The sequence below is a fragment of the Anolis sagrei genome, chromosome 8, assembly GCF_037176765.1.
Source record: "Anolis sagrei isolate rAnoSag1 chromosome 8, rAnoSag1.mat, whole genome shotgun sequence".
Classification (NCBI taxonomy): Eukaryota; Metazoa; Chordata; class Lepidosauria; order Squamata; family Dactyloidae; genus Anolis; species Anolis sagrei.
Window position 1 is genome coordinate 8,936,621 of NC_090028.1, and position 26,575 is coordinate 8,963,195.

Consider the following 26,575-nt stretch of genomic DNA (forward strand, 5'->3'; position numbering starts at 1 on the left):
AAAGTCTTTGCAGTTTTTATTATTATTATTATTTGAAACACAACAAGATGAATCCACAGCAGACAAGATCACTCTGCTGGCTGTTACATTGGATCACAAGTCGGACCCTTCCCAAGTGTCTAGGACTGTGTAATGTATTGGCGAATAATGCATGCAGATCCCAGTAAAGTGACCTTCTGTACCTGGCAGGTGGTAATTTTGTCAGCGCCGATTGTGTTTAAGTACAGGCAAAGGTCTTTAGGCAATGCACCCAGTGTGCCGATCACCACTGGGACCACCTTGACTGGTTTGTGCCAGAGTCTTTGCAGTTTGATCTTTAAATCCTCATATCGTGTCAGCTTTTCTGGTTGCCTCTCCAATCCTGCTGTCACCTGGGATTGCAACATTGACGATCCATACTTTGTTTTTTAACACGATCGTGAGGTCAGGCATATTATGCTCCAAAACTCTGTCTGTCTGAATCCAGAAGTCCCAGAGGAGTTTGACGTGTTCATTCTCTGTAACTTTTTCTGGCTTGTGATCCTACCAGTTCAGTTCTTTGTCGCAGGCAAATGGTATTTGTGGCACAAGTTCCAATTAATGATCTGAGCAGCGGTGTTGTGCCTCTGTTTGTAGTCTCTCTGCACAATCTTCTTGCAGCAGCTGAGGATGTGATCTATGCAGAATCTACATTTGGGATCATCATCATCATTATTATCATCATCATATATCAGCAAATAATGTGTGCACATCCAGGTTGGGTGGCCTTTCGCAGCTGACAGCTGGTAATTTTGTCAGCACTGATTGTTTTTAAGTGCAGGGCAAGGTCTTTAGGCACTGCACCCAATGTGCCAAACTTATTATTATTGTTATTATAATAATTATTGTTATTATTATTATTATTATTATTATTATTATTAGAAACACAACAAGATGAGCCCACAGCAGACAAGATCAATCTGCTGGCTGTTGAATTGGATCACATGTCGGACACTTCCCAAGTGTCTAGGACTGTATGATGTATCGGTGAATATTATTATTATTATTACTAGCCTACTAGTCCCCTGCCACGAGTTGCTGTGGCCCACATGGGGGTTCTGTGTGGGAGGTTTGGCCCATTTCTATCATTGGTGGGGTTCAGAATGCTCTGTGATTGTAGGTGAACTATAAATCCCAGCAACTACAACTCCCAAATGTCAAGATTCTATTTTCCCCAAACACAACCAGTGTTCACATTTGGGCATATTGAGTATTTGTGTAGAGTTTGGTCCAGATCCATCATTGTTTGTGTCCACAGTGATCTCTGGATGTAGGTGAACTACAGCTCCAAAGCCAAAGGACACTGCCCAACAAACCCTTCCAGTATTTTCTGTTGGTCATGGGAGAACTGTGTGCCAGGTTTGGTTCAATTCCATCATTGGTGGGATTCAGAATGCTCTTTGATTGTAGGTGAACTATAGATCCCAGCAACTACAACTCCCAAATGACAAAATCACTTTTTTTGAGTGAAGGGCATACAATGGGTTGTTAGGTGTCTTGTGTCCAAATTTGGTGTCAATTCGTCTAGTGGTTTTTGAGTTTTGTTAATCCCACAAATGAACATTACATTTTTTTATTTATATAGATTATTATTATTATTATTATTATTATTATTATTAGTAGTAGTATTATTAATCCCAACCTGGTTTTCCTTCCAAATGTGTGGGACTTATCCTCCAGTCCAAATTATTGCAATTATCCTTGGCTCTGCTGGATGGACCACACAAATCTAGCACATTTGGAAAGTGCCATCTTGGGCAACGCAGATGGATGCGGCATCTCCGCAATACGTGGCTCTCTGCCATGTCTTGCATTAGCGGAGAGGTAGCGTGTATATAAAATATTTAGATTACCACCTAGGAATAAAAGAGGAGGCTTGCTTTATAACAAAAGCTGACACAGACTTTCCCAGGACAGTTTTATGGGCTGAGAGAAGCGCCAGACATCACGAAAGCAAGAAGAGTTCGAAAAAACCCATAGGTTTTGCCCATCTTTGCTTGTGAATACAATGGTGACAATCAGGAACAAGTTCATTGGAACAGCACTAGCTCAATGTGCTATCTCCCAAATTTAAAGCTCCTCGCAGTTGTAGTATGGAATATATATAGAATCGTAGAGCTGGAAGAGACCTCATGAGCCATCCAGTCCAACCCCTTTCTGCCAAGAAGCAGGAAAATCGCATTCATAGAATCATAGAATCATAGAATCGAAGAGTTGGAAGAGACCTCATGGGCCATCCAGTCCAACCCCCTGCCAAGAAGCAGGAATATTGCATTCAAATCACCCCTGACAAATGGCCATCCCGCCTCTGCTTAAAAGCTTCCAAAGAAGGAGCCTCCACCACACTCCGGGGCAGAGAGTTCCACTGCTGAACGGCTCTCACAGTCAGGAAGTTCTTCCTAATGTTCAGATGGAATCTCCTCTCTTGTAGTTTGAAGCCATTGTGCCGCGTCCTAGTCTCCAAGGAAGCAGAAAACAAGCTTGCTCCCTCCTCCCTGTGGCTTCCTCTCACATATTTATACATGGCTATCATATCTCCTCTCAGCCTTCTCTTCTTCAGGCTAAACATGCCCAGTTCCCTAAGCCGTTCCTCATAGGGCTTGTTCTCCAGACCCTTGATCATTTTAGTCGCCCTCCTCTGGACACATTCCAGCTTGTCAATATCTCTCTTGAATTGTGGTGCCCAGAATTGGACACAATATTCCAGGCGTGGTCTAACCAAAGCAGAATAGAGGGGTAGCATTACTTCCTTAGATCTAGACACTAGGCTCCTATTGATGCAGGCCAAAATCCCATTGGCTTTTTTTGCTGCCACATCACATTGTTGGCTCATGTTTAACTTGTTGTCCACGAGGACTCCAAGATCTTTTTCACACGTACTGCTCTCGAGCCAGGCGTCACCCATTCTGCATTCAAAGCACCCCCGACAGATGGCCATCCAGCCACTGTTTAAAAACCTCCAAAGAAGGACCCTCTACCACACTCCGGGGCAGAGAGTTCCACTGCTGAACGGCTCTCACTGTCAGGAAGTTCTTCCTAATGTTCAGATGGAATCTCCTTTCTTGTAGTTTGAAGCCATTAAAGTCATTTAGCACTTTGCACTAAATGACCACAGTAGCACTTTATTTATGGTTTGTGCAATTAAATCCTTCCTCATCACCGGATCCACCTTCCGATGTTTGACATTGTCCTGTCTCCCAGTGTTTTAATCTTTTTATAATTTTATCCTGAATTTGGCCCTGCCCAGAGAAATCTTTTGTGTTTTAATGTCTGATTTTATATTGTTGTCTTGCTATTCTATTAGCAACATTAGGAAGAACTTCCTGACTGTGAGAGCCGTTCAACAGTGGAACTCTCTGCCCCGGAGTGTGGTGGAGGCTCCTTCTTTGGAAGCTTTTAAGCAGAGGCTGGATGGCCATTTGTCAGGGGTGATTTGAATGCAATATTCCTGCTTCTTGGCAGAGTGGGGTTGGACTGGATGGCCCATGAGGTCTCTTCCAACTCTTTGATTCTATGATTCTATGATTCTATTGTTTTGCATTTATGTATTTTATTTTTTGGTTTTATTATGTTCTCGTATTATATTGTTTGTGTAATGTACTGATGGGCATGACCTCATGTAAGCTGCACCGAGTCTCCTTGGGGGAGGTGGAGCAGGGTATAAATAAATTATTATTATTGTTGTTATTATTATTATTATTATTATTATTATTATTATATTGTTCCGTGTCCTAGTCTTCAGGGCAGCAGAAAACAAGCTTGCTCCCTCCTCCCGATGACTGCCTCTGACATATTTATACACGGTCCTCATCATGTCTCCTCTCAGCCTTCCCTTCTGAAGGCTAGACATGCCCAGCTCTTTAAGCTGCTCCTCATAGGGCTTGTTCTCCAGATCCTTGATCATTTTAGTCGCCCTCCTCTGGACACATTCCAGCTTTTCAATATCTCCCTTCAATTGTGGTGCCACACTCCAGGGATGAGAGTTCCACTGCTGAACAGCTCTCACAGTCAAGAAGTTCCTCCTCATGTTCAGATAGAATCTCCTCTCTTGTAGTTTGAAGCCATTGTTCCGCGTCCTAGTCTGCAAGGAAGCAGAAAACAAGCTTGCTCCCTCCTCCCTGTGCCTTCCTCTCACATATTTATACATGGCTATCATATCTCCTCTCAGCCTTCTCTTCTTCAGGCTAAACATGCCCAGCTCCTTAAGCCGCTCCTCATAGAGCTTGTTCTCCAGACCCTTGATCATTTTAGTCACCCTCCTCTGGACACATTCCAGCTTGTCAACATCTCCCTTCTATTGTGGTGTCCAGAATTGGACACAGTATTCCAGGTGTGGTCCAACCAAGGCAGAATAGAGGGGTAGCATGACTTCCCTGGATCTAGACACTAGACTCTTATTGATGGAAGCCAAAATCCCATTGGCCTTTTTTGCTGCCGCATCACATTGTTGGCTCATGTTTAACTTATTGTCCATGAGGACTCCAAGATCTTTTTCACACATACTGCTCTCGAGCCATGCGTCTCCCATTCGGTCTCTTTGCATTTATTTTTTTCTGCCAAAGTGGAGTATCTTGCATTTGTCACTGTTGAACTTCATTTTGTTAGTTTTGGCCCATCTTCTCTCTAATCTGTGAAGATCGTTCTGAGTTCTGCTCCTGTCTTCTGGAGTATTGGGTCTCCCTCCCAATTTGGGCCCGTCTCCAAACTTGATGATCATGCCTTCTAATAAAGATCCTGAATGGGAACGGGCCCAGGATGGAGCCCAGCTGATGGCACTCCACTCGTCACTTCTTTCCAGGATGAAGAGGAAGCCTTGGGGAGAATCACCCTCTGGGTTCGTCCATTTAACCAATTACAGATCCACCTCACCATAGTTTTGCCTAGCCCACATTGGACTAGTTTCCTTGCCAGAAGGTCATGGGGGACCTTGTCGAAGGCCTTACTGAAATCCACGGCATTCCCCGCATCTACCCAGCTTGTAACTCTATCAAAAAAAGAGATCAGATGAGTCTGGCATGACACACACACATACAGGTTGGATGGCAGATGTTGAAAGTAGCATACACACACACACACACACACACACACACACACACACACACACACAATAAGACTAAATAAAAGTGAAAATCTGTATGTGTGTATGTGGTAGCATTTCCACTTCATACACAGACAACCTCCTGCCTAGCTTCCACCACTCAGGAAACACCAATAGCCCTCCCTCCAATGACATTGCCGATTGAGTACCACATCCCAGTGTTCCTTCCTCACTCCATTGGTGTGGAATTTGCATGACCCTCTAAAGATGCCAGCCACAGATGCAGGCAAAACATTAGGAGAGAATGCTACTGGAACATCATAACTGTAATTTTGCTACTGTTATGAATCGTGATGTAAATAAATACGCAGGATGTATTTATGAATTGTAATGCAAATATCTGATATGTTGGATTTATTTTCATTTACTGGACCAAATTTGACACAAATAACCGATATGCCCAAATTTGAATACTGGTGGGGTTGGGGGAGGTTGATGTTGTCATTTGGGAGTTGTAGTGGCTGGGATTTATAGTTCACCTACAATCAAGGAGCATTCTGAACTCCACCAAGGATGGAATTGAACCAAACTTGGCACACAGAACTCCCATAACCAACAGAAAATACTGGAAGGGTTTGGTGGACATTGACCTTGAGTTTATGAGTTATGATATGCCCAAATTTGAATACTGGTGGGGTGGGTGGGGGGGGGGGGTTGATGTTGTCATTTGGGAGTTGTAGTAAAGGTAAAGGTAAAGGCTTTCCCCTGACATTAAGTCCAGTCGTGTCCGACTCTGGGGATTGGTGCTCATCTCCATTTCTAAGCCGAAGAATCGGCGTTGTCCATAGACACCTCCAAGGTCATGTGGCCGGCATGATTGCATGGAGCGCCCTTACCTTCCCTATTGATCTACTCACATTTGCAAGTTTTTGAACTGCTAGATTGGCAGAAGCTGGGGCTAACAGTGGGACTCACCCTGCTCTCCATATCGACCCTTTCGGTCAGAAAGTTCAGCAGCTCAGCAGTTTAACCCACTGTGCCACGAGGGGCACCATAACCTGCAAAACTCACAGCAACCCATTGACAGGGCTCCTTTTCCCATCTCTGTTGTGACTTCAGTGGAGACTGGGAATTGTTAATTAAGTCTGCCAATCCTCCCGCTTGCTGGGAAAGAAGCTTACGGGCCTTCAAGGGGGGAGAAAGAAAAATGTTCTCTGCCAGCCCGCCGAGGTGGGGAATAAATCCAGGACTGAGCTGCAGGCCACCGGAGGCAGACTGGGCTTTAATCCCTTAATCCTTCATATATGCACAAGATGAAGGGGAGCCGGAGACAGAAGCCGCTGCCCAGGCCTTGGAGAGATGTGACCTGCTCCGTGAAACTGAGCGATGGAACAAAAGATTGCTAACGATTCCTCCTCAGATTGAAAAATGGGTTTCCCAACTGCCAGGAAACCCTATTAGAAAAAAACCCCACAAAACTATATATACATATCTCAAACTGCTAGGTTGACAGAAAGCTGGGGCTAACCGTGGGAGCTCACCCTGCTCCCTGGATTTGAACTGGTGACTTTCAGTCAGCAAGTTCAGCAACTCAGTTGTTTAACCCACTGCGCCACAGGGGGTTCCATATATACATATACAGATACATACACACACACACACACATATATATATGGTTTTTCCCTGACATTAAGTCCAGTTGTGTCCGACTCCAGGGGTTGGTGCTCATCTCCCCTTCTAAGCTGAAGAGCCACCTTTGTCCATAGACACCTACAATGGCATGGAGCGCCATTACCTTCACGCCATTGATCTACTCACATTTGCATGTTTTCGAACTGCTAGGTTGACAGAAAGCTGGGGCTAACAGTGGGAGCTCACCCTGCTCCCTGGTTTTGAACTGGCGACCTTTCGGTCAGCAAGTTCAGCAACTCAGTTGTTTAACCCATTGCGCCACAGAGGGCTCCTATATATATATATATATATATATATATATATATATATATATATGGTTTTTCCCTGACATTAAGTCCAGTTGTGTCCGACTCCAGGGGTTGGTGCTCATCTCCACTTCTAAGCTGAAGAGCCAGTGTTGTCCATAGACACCTCTACAAAGTCATGTGGCCGGCATGACTGCATGGAGCCCCATTACCTTCACGCCATTGATCTACTCACATTTGCATGTTTTCGAACTGCTAGGTTGGCAGAAGCTGGGGCTAACAGTGGGAGCTCATTCTGCTCCCCGGATTCGAACTGGCACCACAGGGGGCTCCATACACACACACACACACACACACACACACACACACACGCACACTCATACATATAGGCATATATATTAGGGCTGGGCAACCACAGAAAAAAATGTTTCTAAACTCGATTTGTTTTTTGGGGTTTTTTGCATTTCGATATTTAAAAGAATTCCGAAATTTTTATTTTAAAAAGTTCGATATTTACGAAATTTCGTAAAATTACGAAACAATACGAAACGAATACGAAACGAATACGAATCGATTCGTTAATGGCGGACGCGACCGTGCAATACGCTAAAAACCCTCCAAATGGGACAGGGGGAACTTCTGAAGCTTCCCTCTCCTTCTGTTGTTGACTGTTGGTGTGATATTTATAATTTTTTTTCACTGATTAAACAAACAACAGCTATAAAACTTGCCCCAGACATGCGGAAATAATAACAAAACGATTTCGAAACGATTTCGAAACGAATACGAAAAAAATACGAAGCAATTACGAAACGAATTGAAAAATTCGTTTCGTTTTTTAGATGCTCCTGAATGGTTCGTTATCGCTTCGTAACCAAAAAAAAAAAAAACGAATTTTTAACAAATTACGAAATTACGAAAGGAAACCGCCCAGCCCTAATATATATGTATATACACACACACACAAGCTATCCCCTGCCACATGTTGCTGTGGCCCAGTCTGTGTATATGTGTTTTGTGTGTGTATATAAAGCAGAATAGAGGGGTAGCATTACTTCCTTAGATCTAGACACTATGCTCCTATTGATGCATGCCAAAATCCCATTGGCTTTTTTGCCACCACATCACATTGTTGGCTCATGTTTAACTTGTTGTCCACGAGGACTCCAAGATCTTTTTCACACGTCCTGCTCTCGAGCCAGGCATTGTCCCCCATTCTATATCTTTGCATTTCGTTTTTCCTGCCTAAGTGGAGTATCTTGCATTTGTCCCTGTTGAACTTCATTTTGTTCGTTTTGGCCAATCATCTCTCTAATCTGTCAAGATCGTTTTGAATCCTGCTCCTGTCCTCTGGAGTCTTGGCTCTCCCTCCCAATTTAGTGTCGTCTGCAAACTTGATGATCCTGCCTTCTAGCCCTTCATCTAAGTCATTAATAAAGATGTTGCTCCCCCATATACATCCCAGTTTCCCTGAGTGAAATGCTGGAGGCCATCAGAAAAGGTGGCAGCGAAGTCTTGGTGCCGTAAACCTGGTGACTTTCCTGTGAAGGGGATCTGGTTGTTTATGAGTCTGGGCAGCGGCTGGCACTCCTCCTCGCTCCCTCTTGAACGTTTGGCTGTACTTTCAGTCCCTTGTTCTTAATCAGAGCACAGAGAAGCATTTGCATATACACATGAAGAAGGCTTTTGCAGCGGAATGCTATAAATCTCAGAGGATTCCAAGCCCTGGCTCCCATTTGCAAATGAAAGCGACGACCTCTAATTCTTGAAAGGACACTTGCTTGAAAGTAAAGCGCTTACAAGGACAGGAGACAGCTAAGGAAGCAGCAGCATCCATAGAATGTGATGATCATTGGCCTCGAGTTTCGTCGAATTATAAAAGACGATGGCTGAGATCCTATGAGGGTTGAATGAAAAGTAATGCCTCCACCTTCTTAACTCCTCAACAGATGGCAGTACTGGTATGCGGCATGTACTGGCTTGTTCAGTAGACTCTCCTCTACAGTTCCGTTTTGGCAGAAAGCCTTAGTCGAAGGCTTTCATGGCTGGAATCACTAGGTTCTTGTGGGCTTTTTCGGGCTATAGAGCCATGTTCTAGAGGCATTTCTCCTGACGTTTCGCCTGCATCTATGGCAAGCATCCTCAGAGGTAGTGAGGTCTGTTGGAACTAGGAAAAAGGGTTTATATATCTGTGGACTGACCAGGGTGGGACAAAGGACTCTTGTCTGCTGGGGCTAGGTGTGAATGTTTCAACTGACCACCTTGATTAGTATATAATGGAATTAGGACAATGGGTTTATATATCTGTGGAATGGCTGGGGTGGGGCAAAGAGCTCTTCCCTGCTGGAGCTAGGTGTGAATGTTTCAGCTGACCACCTTCATTAGCATTTGAAGGCCTGCCTGAGCCTGGGAAAATCCCCTGTTGAGAGGTGTTAAGATGTGCCTGGTTGTTTCCTCTCTGCTGTTTTGCTGTTGTAATTTTAGAGTTTTTTTTAATACTGGTAGCCAGAAACACAACATACAAACAATCTACAAAGCCCCCGGTGGCGCAGTGGGTTAAAGCACTGAGCTGCTGAGCTTGTTGATCGAAAGGTCGCAGGTTCGATTCCGGGGAGCGGCGTGAGCTTCCGCTGTCAGCCCTAGCTTCTGCCAACCTAGCAGTTCGAAAACATGCAAATGTGAGTAGATCAATAGGTACCGCTCCGGCGGGAAGGTAACGGTGCTCCATGCAGTCATGCCGGCCACATGACCTTGGAGGTGTCTACGGACAACGCTGGCTCTTCGGCTTAGAAATGGAGATGAGCACCACACCCCAGAGTGAGACATGACTGGACTTAATGTCAGGGGACTACCTTTACCTTTACCTTTTACAAACCCACCAAGAAAATCCAACAAATGCTACGTTCAGCAAAGGACAAGAGGGATCCTCTCACCTCTGCAGAAGTCTACCGTATACCATGCAGCTGTGGACAAGTCTACAGAGGGACCACCAAACGCAGCAGCATTGCCCAGACACGCATCAAGGAACATGAAAGGCACTGCAGACTACTTCATCCAGAGAAGTCAGCCATAGCAGAGCACCTGATGAACCAGCCTGGACACAGCATATTATTTGAGAACACAGAAATGCTGGACCACACCAACAACCACCATGTCAGACTACACAGAGAAGCCATTGAAATCCACAAGCATGTGGACAATTTCAACAGAAAGGAAGAGACCATGAAAATGAACAAAATCTGGCTACCAGTATTAAAAAACCCTAAAATTACAACAGCAAAACAGCAGAGAGGAAACAACCAGTCACATCTTAACACCTCTCAACAGGGGATTTCCCAGGCTCAGGCAGGCCTTCAAATGCTAATGAAGGTGGTTGGTTGAAACATTCACACCTAGCTCCAGCAGGGAAGAGCTCCTTGCCCCACCCCAGCCATTCCACAGATATATAAACCCACTGTCCTATTTCCAACAGACCTCACTACCTCTGAGGATGCTTGCCATAGATGCAGGCGAAACGTCAGGAGAAATGCCTCTAGAACATGGCCCTATAGCCCGAAAAAAAACCCACAAGAACCTAGGAAGCCTTAGCATTGAACGGTTGTGTTGTTAAAGTGCGAAGTATGGAACCCTGCACAGATGGTCGGTCAATGCGACTTAAGCAATGTGCAGTCATTGAATTCTTGATAAAGACATTACATATATTAGAAATCAACACTTTGTAATTGCTTCATTTTCCAGATCACCAGACTGGGCCACAGCAATGTGTGGCGGGGGATGGCTAGTATATATATATATATATATAGAGAGAGAGAGAGAGAGAGTCTGTTTTTTCACATTTTCAGGGGTTCTGCACCCATAAACCTCCACAAAAGTGGAGGACCTACTGTACATAGCTGATGAAAGGATTCTCACTCAAGGTAGCAAATAGAAGTTTCCACTGAAATAAAGGCAATGCAGGAAAACACACCCCATGATTTCACCTCCCATGTCCACAATGAGGTTTGTGCAGTAGAACATTCCCCACTGGTGCAACGTGGTGGCATCAAAGTGACAACCAATGCATCAAATGTACAAGTATACAATTTCTGGTAACAGAAACCATCAGGGCTGCACATAGTTTGCATGTAAACAGAGAATATAATCTATAAATATTATACATATAGAATCATAGAGTTGGAGGAGATCTCGTGGGCCATCCAGTCCAACCCCATTCTGCCAAGAAGCAGGAAAATTGCATTCAAAGCACTCCCGACAGATGGCCATCCAGCCAAAGTGGCAACCAATGCATCAAATTTACAAGCAACCCATTTCTAGTAACAGAAACCATCAGAGGTGCATATAGTTTGCATGTAAACAAATAATATAATCTATACATATTATACATATAGAATCATAGAGTTGGAAGAGACCTCATGGGCCATCCAGTCCAACCCCCTTCTGCCAAGAAGCAGGAAAATTGCATTCAAAGCACTCCTGACAGATAGCCATCCAGCCAAAGTGACAACCAATGCATCAAATGTACACGCATCCCATTTCTGGTATCAGAAACCATCAGGGCTGCACATAGTTTGCATGTAAACAAAGAATATAATCTATAAATATTATACATATAGAATCATAGAATCAGAGAGACTTCATGGGCCATCCAGTCCAACCCCCTTCTGCCAAGAAGCAGGAAAATTGCATTCAAGGCACCCCCAACAGATGACCATCCAGTCTCTGTTTCAAAGCCTCCAAAGAAGGAACCTCCACCACACTCCAGGGCAGAGAGTTCCACTGCTGAACAGATCTCTCTCACAGTCAGGAAGTTCTTCCTCATGTTCAAGTGGAATCTGAACATAAGGAAGAACTATCAAAACTATTATCCCCTTATGAAAGTCAGGAGGCTTCCATAAGTCAACGGGGGACTTGAAGGCACACAGACGAATACGTACACAGAAAAAGCTGAGAGATTGTGACAGACAGAACAGAGATTTGAACCCTTGCCTTGTGGAATCCTGATCCAACACTCACATCGCTACTTAGGGGTGAATTTAAGACCCTGGGGATCTTATAAATGGCCCATTCAAATTGTTATTTTTATTATTTCAGTTAATTCAGTTAGCTAATATTCCATGCTTTACCATATGGGATACAGAGTGGATATCCTAAGTGAAGCCAGTGTCTGGTGGATTCCTATTAGCAAAGCAGTAAATCTACTCTGTGTTGGAGCTCAGACTGTGATTGTGTTTCAGGATCAGGGTGCTTTGGATGTGGGGAATGATGTCAATGAGTTGCAAGATGAGTTTCAAGATGGCAATGGTTTGGCCAGTGATATTGATGCAGAGAATGACCAGGAGAACTCTGTGCAAAGTATAGTTTCCCATGAGAATGTCCCTGAAGGGTGTGGGGATGATAGTGTACTTTCTGAATTGTTACCAAAGAGTTCCCATGATAAGGAACATGAAAATAGCTCGGCACCTGGCCCACCTACAGAAGTTAATGAGCAAATAGATAGACGGTAGAAAATCAGTCAAAACAGGAGAGCCGAACAGTGGCTTCGGCGATCTGCCAGGCTCCGAGAGAAAAAGATAAGAAATTCTCAGCTAAAGCGAAACCAATTTCTGAGTGCTAGAGACATAGCTAATGGGGAGATAAAAATCCCAAGTACAGGATATGGAGTCAGATGAAGCATAGTTTGAAATCAAGTCAAGACCCTTGCCTTGTTCATGGAAGCTTTGCTTGGAAAATTCATGTTTTATGTACCTTTGTTTCATGGTTTTGTTCTATGCTTTTATATTCATACCTTGGATTTATGTTTCCTGATTTCTTGCATTTTAATTGGAAATTTGACGTTGTTTTTATGGACATTTCTGGACTATTGCTTTGGCCTATCTTCCTACCTAATTGGATTTACCTATTCCTTTAAAGTGTTTTTTTTTTTTACCTTACTGCTTTCTAATTTTCTTCAATAAAAGGATTGTTTTCCATCAACGGTGTGGTGCTTAAAGTCAGAGGGCTTTTCCTGTTCTGGAGTGCAGCACTCTGGGTTTTATTTATTTATTTATTTATTTATTTCACAGTTTTCTATACCGAGCTTCTCAACCTCATTGAGGGACTCAGCCCGGTTTCCAGCCATAAAAAAACATATACACTCATTAAAATATCATAGATCACAATGACAAAAACAACTTTAAAAACACTATATATAAAACTACAGTGGTCAGTCGTCCAATTAAGATGGATCTACTTCCATCCAGGGTCCTATGGTGTTGTCTCATTCATCGAAGGCCTGACTCCACAGCCATGTCTTCACCCGTTTCCTAAATGTTAGGATGGATGGGGCGGTTCTGGCCTCCAGAGGGAGAGAGTTCCAAAGTCACGGGGCCACCACCGAGAAGGCCCTGTCCCTTGTCCCCACCAGGCCCCACCTTTTAGTTTGAAAGGAACAATTACAGGTGCTGAACCAATTTTGCAGATAGGCTTCAGCACCTTGGATAGCTTCACTTTACAGTGAAGTCCAGATTTACTGCTGTATTAACATGGAAGCCACAAGGTGTCTCTGGCCAACATGGCCATCAATAAGGGACTGGGGAAAGTCCTATTCCAAAGTGTTTAGAGTGCTGAAGGTTCCCAATCTTTGTCATTTACATAGAGATCTAGACCTATAAGGTAGGCTTGGTTGATCAAGAAAAAATGGTTCTAAACTCGTTTTGTATATAGAGGGTGCTGGCGGTTCGATTTTGAAATTATTTCTGAAATTTTCTTTAAAAATACCAGGAAATACAAATCGCTTCCTTTGTTTCGTTAATGGAAGGTGCTCCTCCCTCCCTCCAGAACCATTAAAATCTCACAGTTTCCCTTCCTTCCCTTGCTGCGAGCTCCCATGCAAAAGGGAGAGGTGGGCATGGCCAAGCACAGTCCTCCTTGGAGGTCGCTGCGGGCGTGGCCTTCAGGAACAGCTGCCCTTGAAAACGGCTCGGAAGTTCCAACTGGTCCAATGATCAGCAGCCAGGATGTTAACTGGGGCCCCTTACAGAGAGAGGTCAACCCTCCTGTTCAAGGAGCTCCACTGGCTGCCGTTTATCTTCCAAGCCCAATTTAAGGTGCAGGTGTTTACCTACAAAGCCCTGAACGGTTTGGGACCATCCTACCTGCGTGACCGCATCTCCATCTATGAACCCACGCGTTCACTTCGGTCATCTGTAGAGACCTTGCTTGTGATCCCGCCTGCGTTGCAAGCGCGCTTGGTGGGGACACGAGACAGGGCCTTTTCCGTGGTGGCCCCCCGACTCTGGAACACCCTCCCCAAAGATCTTAGACAGGCCCCTACACTGGCAGTCTTCAGAAAGAACTTGAAGACCTGGCTGTTCCAATGTGCCTTCCCAGATTAGGAAATCTCCAATACCAAGTCCCATAAGCACTTTACTAGTATTAAGATTGCTGCACGCCGCACACTGCACTTGCCCTATAAGCCTTATATACCTCCTGTCACATCAGCACTTTTAATCCTGTACCCCATTACTCTGACCCGGCCCAGTTTTATTCTGTCTTAGTGTATTGTTTATTGCCTGTTGTTTATATTGCTTTAATTGTTTTAATTTGCTTTAGGTTTTGTATATATTGTATATAGTGTGCTGAGGCCTTGGCCTTTGTAAGCCACATAGAGTCCTTCGGGAGATGCTAGCGGGGTACAAATAAAGTTTAATAATAATAATAATATTAATAATAATTCTTACCCACGCCCACCTTCTTCCTTTTTGCATCAGTGGCTTTGCGAGGTGGGCTTTGTGAGGTGGGTGTGGCTATGCCCAGCTCTTCCGCATTGCCACTTGTCGCCAGGGAGGTAGCCAAGCCCACCTCGCAAAGCCCACCTCACAAAGCCGCCAATGCAAAGAGGAAGGAGGTGGGCGTGGGTAAGAACAACTGTTCCTGAAGGCCATGCCCCCAGCATTTACGATTCACTGCCGGAAGTCATAAGGAAGATGGCGGACACGGCTTTGATATGGCCTGGCTCGAGAGCAGTACGTGTGAAAAAGATCTTGGAGTCCTCGTGGATAACAAGTTAAACATGAGCCAACAATATGATGTGGCAGCAAAAAAAGCCAATGGGATTTTGGCCTGCATCAATAGGAGCATAGTGTCTAGATCTAAGGAAGTAATGCTACCCCTCTATTCTGCTTTGGTTAGACCACATCTGGAATATTGTGTCCAATTCTGGGCACCACAATTCAAGAGAGATATTGACAAGCTGGAATGTGTCCAGAGGAGGGCGACTAAAATGATCAAGGGTCTGGAGAACAAGCCCTATGAGGAGCGGCTTAGGGAACTGGGCATGTTTAGCCTGAAGAAGAGAAGGCTGAGAGGAGATATGATAGCCATGTATAAATATGTGAGAGGAAGCCACAGGGAGGAGGGAGCAAGCTTGTTTTCTGCTTTTCTGGAGACTAGGACGCGGAACAATGGCTTCAAACTACAAGAGAGGAGATTCCATCTGAACATGAGGAAGAACTTCCTGACTGTGAGAGCCGTTCAGCAGTGGAACTCTCTGCCCCGGAGTGTGGTGGAGGCTCCTTCTTTGGAAGCTTTTAAACAGAGGCTGGATGGCCATCTGTCAGGGGTGATTTGAATGCAATATTCCTGCTTCTTGGCAGAATGGGGTTGGACTGGATGGCCCATGAGGTCTCTTCCAACTCTTTGATTCTATGATTCTATGGCAAAAACACTTCCGGGTTGCCAAAATGCGTCGATATCGCTTCTAAAGGTATTTTATTTACGATTTCTTAACGAGATTAGAAATTAACGAGCTGGATCAACCAAGCCTACTATAAGGTACACACAGCCCTGCTGACCAGGTACATATCTGAAGGCACAATGAAGAGATTCAATATAGAAAGTGTCCTACCTTGAGAAACAGGGCCCCCTTCGAAGACAGGGAGTCCGTTCCTTTCCCATTGGGATAACAGTGATAGGCAGCATCCATGACTGGATAACGGCTGGCAAAAAGCAGGCCACTGTTCACAAACTTAAATGTACAGTGGCCATGGCAGCTGTAGACTCCAACATCGTACAGAATGTATTCAAAGTAATGGTGGAGCTGGTCTTTCAACTTCTCCGCCGCCCTTTTGTCAAACACTTCCTGGAGGCACAGGAAGTCCAAGTTGGCAGGGAAGAAAGCGGAGATCTCGTGGTCAAAGGGCTCGTCGGTGTTCCTCTTTTTCCTCACCGAGGTCTTCTTCATGAGCGAAGCCTTGTAGAGGAGTTTGCTGTTGATGGTGCTTTGGTCCACCGGGCCATCTCCAGCGCGTGCCTTCACCAGAGACTCTCGAGAAGCGGTGTAGCTATCCAAACTTCCAGAGTCACCTTCCTTCTGCTTATGGTTGGGTGTCTGACCTTTCAAGCTTTCAGCCTCAGCTTCTGGGGAACGGTCCATTGGCCCTCTGTTATTATTCACCTGGCCACCCAACCCATCCGCCTCTGGGTCTGAAATGTGGCCGTTATCCTCTCCACCAATTCGGACAATGCAAGTGTTGCCATCTTCTCCCTCGTTGGCCTCTCCTCCAGCTTTGCCATCTTTGTTGTCTTCGCTGTTGTTTGAACCAGAGTTATCCCCCTTGTACTCCATGGACGTTGTCCTCTTGAGGCCCGCATTGACGGCCCGGTTATTGCTTTCTCCACCCTGAGGCGACACCAAGCTGCTGAAGCTCGCGGCGCTGATGGACGTGTTGGTGGGGGAATCTATGTAGATTTTGATCTGAGGCCGGCTGGCACCATTTCGGATCCGTCGGCCGACTTCCTTCGCTCGTGCCTGTGTGTTGAACACATTGTTGAGCCGGGCCAAGGAGTCCGGGAGCAAGCAGACATTCGCAGAGCCAAAGCAAAAGCTCTTCCCATTGCTGGAGGCCTTCCACTCCGTGAGTAACGTACCGCCGTGGATGTGGCTTTTGTCCTGCACCCTGGAGTAGACATACGGTCGTCTCACTGACTGGAGAGGGGACCATAACAGGAAGCCGATGAGGGCGAAAGGAAGCGAAACCGCCAAGAGGGCTAGGTAGATGGGAGTGGTGATGATGATGCACAGAGCATGGAAGTAGCATGGGTCATCTCCCCGTTGGCGCTTCTCGTACGTGGTCGGCACAAAAGAGCCCACAAGCCGGTCTCCGATCCAGTAACATGGGAAGATTAAGCCCCAGGAGAAAGAGTGCAGTGCGGATAGAAAGCCGTTGGGAAATGGGGAAGTGTATAAAACCATTGCAACTCAGTTAGGACACCCCGTCAGCACCTTCTACATGGTGTCACCACCGTCCCCCATCCATCAGAGCTATTTGTTTGCAAGGGGAAAAAAGGAGGGAATGCAAACTCTCCTGGCAAGGTGGTGTCTTCCAGCCTGCAAGCAAGTCAGTATCACCTTAGCAGCACCATCTCATGTTGTTATGGGAAGAAGGCAAGTTGAGGCGGTCGTTCCTTTGGGCTTTGGGTGTACGAAGGCTTCCAAGTGTATCATTGCTCACTGCAAGGAGCCATGCCAGGTTGCCAGAGGGAGGCAAGAAAAATGTCACCTGCAAAGACAAAAAAGAGGAAAGAACAGATGTCAGGCTACGGTTTCTACTTGGGTGGAGAAGCAGCACAGTCGCAGAAATGTATACATTGATACTCATTAATACTCAAAAATCCAAATTATTCCAAATGGAGGCTGAGATAGCAATACATTTGCTTTCTGGTATACTATACACAACTTTTCATGCGCAATGTTATCTATCTCTGTGTGTGTGTGTGTGTGTGTGTGTATATATATATATATATATATATATTAGGCCTGGGTAACAACGGAAAAATTTGTTTCTAAAATAGATTTGTATTTGGGGGTTTTTTTTGTTTCGATATTTAAAATAATTACAAAATTTTCCTTTTAAAAAGTTCGATATTTACGAAATTTCGTAAATGGTAAAAAATTAACGAATCGATTTCCGAAACTATAACGAATCGATTCGTTAATGGCGGACGCGACCGCGAAATACGCTAAAAAACCTCCAAAACCTTCTGAAGCTTCCCTCTCCCTCTGTTGTTGACTGTTGGTGTGATATTATAAATTTTTTTCACTAATTAAACCATAAAACTGGCCCAGACATGCGGAAATAATAACGAAACGACCTCAAAACAATAACGAAACGAATACAATATCGAAATACGAAGCATTTACAAAACGTTTTTGAAAATTCGTTTTTTTTAATAATTGCTCCAGAATGGTTCGTTATCGTTTTGTAATTGAAAAAATTAACGAATTATTAACGAATTACGAATTAACGAAACGAAACCGCCCAGCCCTAATATATATATATATATATATATATATATATATAAAAATGCTCTGTGCGTAATGAGTAAAGAACCAATGAACAAAATCACACCAAATTTGGCAACAAAACGTCTCACAACACAAGGAGTGATCATCACTCAAAAAAATTTATGATTTTGTCATTTTGGAGTTGTAGTTGCTGAGATTTATAGTCCACCTATAATCAAAGAGCATTTTCAACTCCACCAACGATGGAGTTGAACCAAACTTGGCACACAGGACTCCCCTGACCAACAGAAAACACTAGAAGGGTTTGGTGGGCACTGACCTTGAGTTTGGGGGTTGTGTTTCTCCTTTATAGCAGAAAGGGCTGTACTGGATGGCCCTTGGAGGTCCCTTCCTACCCTAGAAATCTATTACTATTGTTATTGTTGTTATTATTATTACATTATTATTATTATTATTATTATTATTATTATTATTATGTCCATCTGTCAGGAGTGCTTTGATTGTGGGGCAGGATTGGATGGCCCTTGGAGGTCTCTTCCTACCCTAGGATTCTATTATTACTAATACTATTACTGCTGTTGTTGTTATTATTATTATTATTAAGCAGACTTTCTCGTTACTTAATTTTCCATAACACCAAAATGTGCCACCTCTCAGGCCAACAAGTGACCATCACTCATAAAAACACTAAAACACAGCAGAAGAGACTTTAAAAGCCAAAAAAACTGGAAAAAAATCAATTACAACGCATGCACAAAACCAAATATAGACACATATACACAAATATACACACACAATACACATATACACAGACTGGGTCACAGCAACACGTGGCAGGGCAGCTAATAATAATAATAATAATAATAATAATAATAATACTTTATTTATAACCCGTCCTATCTCCCCAGGGGGACTCATGAAGATTAAAAGTTCTGGATATTTTGGATGAAAACTGAATTTGTGAGTGTACTAAACAGTGTGCAGATACAACACCTCCTGAGCTCTGCGAGTGCAGCATTTTCCCGAATGAAGCAGAGAGTGTTTGAGGACCGGGACATCCGTAGGGACACCAAGGTGCTTGTCTATAAAGCTATTGTCCTCCCCACCCTGCTATATGCCTGCAAGACGTGGACTGTCTACAGACGTCACATGCAACTCCTGGAACGATTCCATCAGCGCTGCCTCCGGAAAATCCTGCAAATCTCTTGGGAAGACAAGCGGACAAACATCAGCGTGCTGGAAGAAGCAAAGACCACCAGCATTGAAGCGATGGTCCTCCGCCATCAACTTCGCTGGACTGGCCACGTTGTCCCGATGCCTGACCACCGTCTCCCAAAGCAGTTGCTCTACTCTGAACTTAAGAATGGAAAACAGAACACTGGTGGACAGGAAAAGAGATTTAAAGAAGGCCTCAAAGCCAACCTTAAAATCTCCGGCATAGACACTGAGAACTGGGAAGCCCTGGCCCTTGAGCGCTCCAGCTGGAGGTCAGCTGTGACCAGCAGTGCTGCAGAATTCAAGGAGGCACAAGTGGTGGGTGAAAGAGAGAAACGTGCCAGGAGGAAGGCGCATCAAGCCAACCCCGACCGGGACCGCCTTCCACCTGGAAACCAATGCCTTCACTGTGGGAGAAGATGCAGAGCAAGAATAGGGCTCCACAGCCACCTACGAATCCACAAGGAAACCCATCATGGAAGACCATCTTACTCGTCCAACGAGGGATCGCCTAAGTAAAGTAAGTGCAGATGAGGTCAGATGCTGGAAGTTGGGCTCTGCTGATAGACGGGTTGAGGCATGTTTTAGCCGTGTAAGGACTCTGCTGTATTTTGTTTGCTTCCGGGGCACCTGCTATCCAGCTTCCAGTGGTTCAGGGAGGTCATGATTTGGAAACTATAAATCACTTTATGTACCAGCATCCCTCAACAACTGAGAACAAAGAGGAAACATGGGAAGAGGAGAGAGAAAGTGGGATATTTTTAAAGCGGGGTGGAAAAGTGGAATGTCTTGGGGTCTGGGATGGGCTCAGAGCTTTACGAAACATTCCTTGAATCCAGCATGCATAAGCTTGATGAGCAGCTTGGGAAACTTTAACGAAAATAGTATGACACTCCTTCTCTCTGCTTGAGACACCGCTGTCATTTATCTCTGCTCTCTCTGTCTCTCGGCAAATGCCACTTGTCAATGATCTGCAGATAGTTGCTAGACTGTGGTGCACATGACACATTTTATCACATCAGCTCATCAGCCTCACGAGAACAAGGAAATCTTTGCACCGAGACTGAAAAGAAAGGCGGGAGCACAAGTACGATTCCAGTTCTGGAAAATTAGGGAATACGTGCGAGGATGCCCACAAAATTCACTATTCAGAAGTCTGAATGAGGGATGTCAACAATGCTGGTAAATATTGGGTTGTTGTAGGTTTTCCGGGCTATATGGCCATGTTTTAGAGGCATTTTCTCCTGACGTTTCGCCTGCATCTATGGCAAGCATCCTCAGAGGTAGTGACCTCACTACCTCTGAGGATGCTTGCCATAGATGCAGGCAAAACGTCAGGAGAAAATGGCTCTAGAACATGGCCATATAGCCTGGAAAACCTACAACAACCCAGTGATTCCGGCCATGAAAGCCTTCGACAATATACTGGTAAATATTGTAGTCCTCAATGAGAATGCACTGGGAATACATTGAGAATACTCTATGCCTTAATATACTGGAGTTTGGATCCTATTGCTTGTAAAAAATGTTCCACTCGCAACCTTTGTGCCAGAGAAATGTTTAGGTCAGTGGTTCTCAACCTTCCTAATGTTGCGACCCCTTAATGCAGTTCCTCATGTTGTGGTGACCCCCAACCACAACGTTATTTTTGTTGCGACTTCATAACTGTAATTTTGCTAAGGTTATGAATCGTCATGTAAATATCTGATATGTAGAATGTATTTTCATTCACTGGACCAAATTTGGCACAAATACTCAATATGCCTACATTTGAATACTGGTGGCGTGGGGGATTGATTTTGTCATTTGGGAGTTGTAGTTGCTGGGATTTATAGTTCAGCTATAATCAAAGAGCATTCTGAACTCCACCAATGATGGAATTGAACCATACTTGGCACACACAACTCTCATGACCAACAGAAAATACTGGAAGGGTTTGGTGGGCATTGACCTTGAGTTTGGGAGCTGTAGTTCACATACATCCAAAGAGCACTGTGGACTCAAACAATGATGGATCTGGACCAAACTTGGCACAAATAATCAATATGCCCAAATGTGAACACTGGTGGAGTTTGGGGAAAATAGACCTTGACAATTGGGAGTTGTAGTTGCTGGAATTTATAGTTCACCTGCAATGAAAGAGCATTCTGAAGTCCACCCAGGGGTGGCTCAACCCATTACGCAAAGTAAGCATTTGCAGTATAGTTGATTTTGCCCAGAGGCGCTCTTGGGGAAAAATAGATCTTGACATATGTGAGTTATAGTTACTGGGATGTATAGTTCACCTAAAATCAAAGAGCATTCCGAACTCCACCAATGATGGAATTGAACCTAATATGGCACACAGAACTCCCATGACGAACAGAAAATATATATCAGTGATTGGTACTGTTTACTTACCATTGAAAATTACCTAGGGCCGCCTCTGAGCCCACCAATAGTACAATTAGGCCAAACTTCCCACACAGAACCCCCATGACCATCAGAATACACAGTGTATTCCGTTGGTCATGTGTTTTCTGATGGTCTTTGGCGACCCCTCTGACACCCCCTCGTGACCCCCCCAGGGGTCCCAACCCCCAGGTTGAGAAACACTGGTTTAGGTGATCCCAGGTATATAAGTATATAAAATAGGTATACAAATCAAATATCTACTAATAGTAAATCATCAAGAAACTGAAAAGATAGTCATTTCACAAAATCAGCATGTATAAGGCTGGTTAAAACAGAGCAAGCTCATTTTACTTTTTTTTAGGAAGTACAAGTGAAGTATTTGCTGCATATCTGCAGATTAATGTAAATGTCTTAAACAGCCACTAGGGGGCAAACTATAGAAATGTTTCATGATCTCACATTATTATTGTTGTTATTGTTTATGTTTATTTATATCCCATTTTTTCTCTCCATAAGGAGACTTAGAGCAGCGTACATTAAAAGCATTTCAATACAATTTATATACATTGAGTTATGGGACCCCATATGGGATTGTGACCCATAGGTTAAAGCTTTGGCTTATAATACAATATCTGCACCCATGGGACAGGTATGATTTCACTGCATCTGACAAAATATGTCCTCTTTGGGAAATTTCTGCATTTTTTAGGTGACACTATGGTGTACTTCTACCCTGAAGGACCTAGAAAATATCTAGAGCAGTATTTCTCAACCTTGGGGTCGGGACCCCTGAGGGGGGGGTCATGAGGGGAGTGTCAGAGGGGTCACCAAAGACCATCAGAAAATACAGTATTTTCTGTTGGTCATAGGGGTGCTGTGTGCAAAGTTTGGCCCAATTCTCTTGTTGTTGGGGTTCAAAATGCTCTTTGATTACAGGCGAACTATAAATCCCAGCAACTACAACTGCCAAATGCCAAACTCCACCAGTGTTCACATTTGGGCATATTGAGTATTCGTGTAGAGTTTGGTCCAGCTCCATCGTTGTTTGAATCCCCAGTGCTTTCTCAATGTAAGTGAACTACAACTCCCAGATTCAAGGTCAATGCTCACCAGTATTTTCCGGTATTTTCTGTTGGTCATGGAAGTTTTGTGTGCCAAGTTTGGTTCAATTCCATCATTGGTGGAGTTTGGAATGTTCTTTGATTGTAGGCAAACTATAAGCCTGGCAAGAACAACTTCCAAATGACAAAATCAATCTCCCCCAACTCCACCAGGATTCAAATTTGGGCGTATCGGGTATTTGTGCCAAATTGGTCCAATGAATGAAAATACATCCTACATATTAGATATTTACATGACGATTCATAACAGTAGCAACTTTACAGTTCTGAAGTAGCAACGAAAGTAATGTTATGGTTGGGGGTCATCACAATATGAGGAACTGTATTAAGGGGTTGCGGCATTAAGAAAGTTGAGAAACACTGATCTGGCTATTCCGACAGAGATATCCTGGCATTTCTCATCTATATCTAAATCTGTATCAATCTCCTACAGTTCCTTCAGGGATTTTTGAAAGAACTGTTGAGTTGCTTTGCTCTCCTGAGCAAAACACTAATGAATTGCACAGCATCAGTAAGACAAATTGATTTATTGTAGCATGGTGTTTTGTGAATTTCAATTCCCTTTGTCAGGTTCTTGTATTTGTTGCAGTTCAGGCATTTTAGGCACATTGTGCATAGGTGGAGGCAGAGAGGCAAAGCTTTATGCATTTCGTTAATTGGTCACAAGCTGTAAAATGTTTCATTCCGTTTGAGAGCGTGTTTTTGTGAAACAAAATCACCTGCAAAATTAAAAAATGGCTGATCTCTTGCTTAGTCAGATGTAACTACTGTCAGAACTTTTCGGCATCTCACTCAGTTGGTAACTACCATAAATGTGAATCCCCAGCAGTTAAGTAAAGGTAAAGGTTTTCCCCTGACATTAAGTCTAGTCGTTTATAAAGTTACTAGCCGTCCCCTGCCACACGTTGCTGTGGCCCAGTCTGGTGATCTGGAAAATAAAGTAATCGTTTCTAATATATGTAATTCCTTTATGCTTGTGAGTAAACAGTATTCTTTGTTGTTTCTATGTCAGTGTTGATGTGGAGATTGTCTGGTTTGCCTACTCTGGAACATGGGACCTATAATTGTCCTTCTTTAGGGGTCCCTTTCAAATCTATGAACTTATATCTCCCTGTGTGTGAATCATATCTCTCTCTCTCTCTCTATCTATCTCTCTCTCTCTATCTATCTATCTATGGTTGGATAGCTCTTTGTCAGGAGGACTTTGATTACATTTTCTTGCCCTGATGACGGGAGTTGGATTGGCTGGCCTTAAGTATTTTCTGTTGGTCATGGGGGTCTGTGTGGGAAGTTTGCCCCGATTCTGTCGTTCGTGGGGTTCAGAATGTTCTTTGATTGTATGTGAACTGTGAATCCCTGTGACTACAACTCCCAAATGTCAAGGTCTATTTCCCCCCTCCACCTGTGTTTGGGTGTATTGAGTGCTTGTGGCAAGTTTGGTCCAGATCCATCATTGTTTGAGTCCACAGTGCTCTCTGGATGTAGGTGAACTACAACTCCCAAACTGAAGGTCAATGCCCACCAAACCCTTCTAGTGTTGTCTGTTGGTCAAGGGAGTTCTGTGTGCCAAGTATGGTTCAATTCCATCGTTGATGGAGTTCAGAATGCTCTTTGATTGTAGGTGAACTATAAATCCCAGCAACTACAATTCCCGAATATCAAAATCATAATTGTTGAGTGATGGCCACTCCTTGTGTTGTGAGATGTTTTGTTGCCAAATTTGGTGTGATATCGTTCATTGGTTCTTTTGTTTTTAAGGTACTCATTATGCACAGAGAATTTATATATAGATAGATTGTCCTCCCAACCCTGCTATATGCTTGCTAAATGTGGACTGTCTACAGACATCGCATGCAACTCCTAGAATGATTACATCAACGCTGCCTCTGGAAAATCCTGCAAATCTCTTGGGAAGACAAGCGGACAAATGTCAGTGTGCTGGAAGAAGCAAAGCCCACCAGCATTGAAGCGATGGTCCTCCACCATCAATTCTACTGGACTGGCCATGTGGTTCGGATGCCCACCCAAAGCAGTTGCTCTATACACTTGATTTATGACCGTCTCCCAAAGCAGTTGCTCTACTCCAAACTCAAGAATAGAAAATGGAATGATGGTGGACAGGAAAAGGGATTGGAAGATGGGCTCAAAGACAACCTTAAAAACTCTGGCATAGATACTGAGAACTGGGAAGTCCTAGCCCTTGAGCACTCCAGTTGGAGGTCAGCTGTGACCAGCAGTGCTGCAGAATTTGAAGAGGCACGGATGGAGGGCGAAAGAGAGAAATGTGTCAAGAGGAAGGTGTGTCAAGCCAACCCCAACCGGGACCACTTTCCACCTGGAAACCAATGCCCTCACTGCGGGAGAAGATGCAGATCAAGAATAGGGCTCCACAGTCAGGTGACCCACCGCCAGGATACTACACTTGGAGGACCATCACCCTCAGCATATGACAAGAAGGGAGGAAAGATGGAAAGAGCCATGAAGAGAATCTGCCCAGCGTTGCCAGAGCATTGCCGTAGAGGTAGATCTTCTCTGAGCTGGAGAAGGGAGTAAGTAGGCGGACAACTATTCCAATGCTGGGTATATATGCTAGCATAAGATATTTCTGAAAGAATCAATTGAAGAAGATTTTGTTCATGTCTGAAAAATGAATACTGGTGGAAAAAGCAACTCTTTAATTATCCAAAACTAAGTTTGCGATACCACAGGAATGAAATTGCATTCCAAAAAAACTTCCCGTCTTCATCAAGGGAACTCGAAACGCTGCCCAATCTTGTAATTATCAAGGACAGTCGAACAACCACGAAGATCTCTTGGCAGTGTGCTGGGTACTTAGAATGCTTTTAAAAAATCCCTGCCTAATTTAGTAATTACCCAGCAGACCAGAAACCTCTAATCTGCGCCCGTCTTTGCAGCAAATCGCCTCTCATCCTTGAGGGCGTGGAAGCACCAAGTCAGAGAAGGGACTCATTATACAAAACGACAAGGTGGATTTCTGGTGGGAATGGGCTCCAGAAGCATCCGTTGGCATGTAATGGTTAGGTGACGTTTCTTTCTCTTCTTGAAAGGAACGGCATAAAAGCAGCTCTAGAAGCCGCCCCAGGGAGATTTCTCTCTTCACAGATCCATAAATATCTCTGATGTCTTATGTTTATAACGGATTGATTAGAGATCAGCAAAAGCCACAAAGAGGTTGTCTGACTTTGGGTTGTAATTTTGGTTTCTGAGCTGGATCATTGAGTTTGCCACTGCAATAATGGCATGGCAAAAAATAGATTTATTTTAAACTAGCTGTACCCACCACGCGTTGCTGTGGCCAAACTTTCCTACCTCTTTCTTTCCTTCCTTCCCTCTTGCCTTCCTTTCCTCTATTTCTTTCCCTTCCTATTTCTCTTCTTTCTTCCATCTTTATCTGTTTCTTTCCCCCCTTCTTTGCTCTTAGGTTGCATCCTTCCTTCTCTCCTTCCTTCCTTCCTTCCTTCCTTCCTTCCTTCCTTCCTTCCTTCCTTCCTTCCTTCCTTCCCTGTCTTTCGTTCCTTCTCTCCCTCTCTTTTTCCTTTCACTTTTT

General features: G+C 44.1%; 1 protein-coding gene across 2 annotated transcripts in view; it reads right to left on the reverse strand.

The window, feature by feature from the left end:
* The window catches only part of SMPD3 (sphingomyelin phosphodiesterase 3), a 280,787-nt gene that overhangs the window by 69,628 nt on the left and 184,584 nt on the right, over positions 1 to 26,575 (reverse strand). For both annotated transcript variants that reach the window (XM_060788073.2, XM_067471020.1), the window contains exon 3: positions 15,878 to 17,531. In XM_060788073.2, coding sequence (XP_060644056.2) covers positions 15,878 to 17,224 — 1,347 coding nt within the window. In that variant the 5' untranslated portion in view covers positions 17,225 to 17,531. The remainder of the gene's footprint in view (positions 1 to 15,877; positions 17,532 to 26,575) is intronic.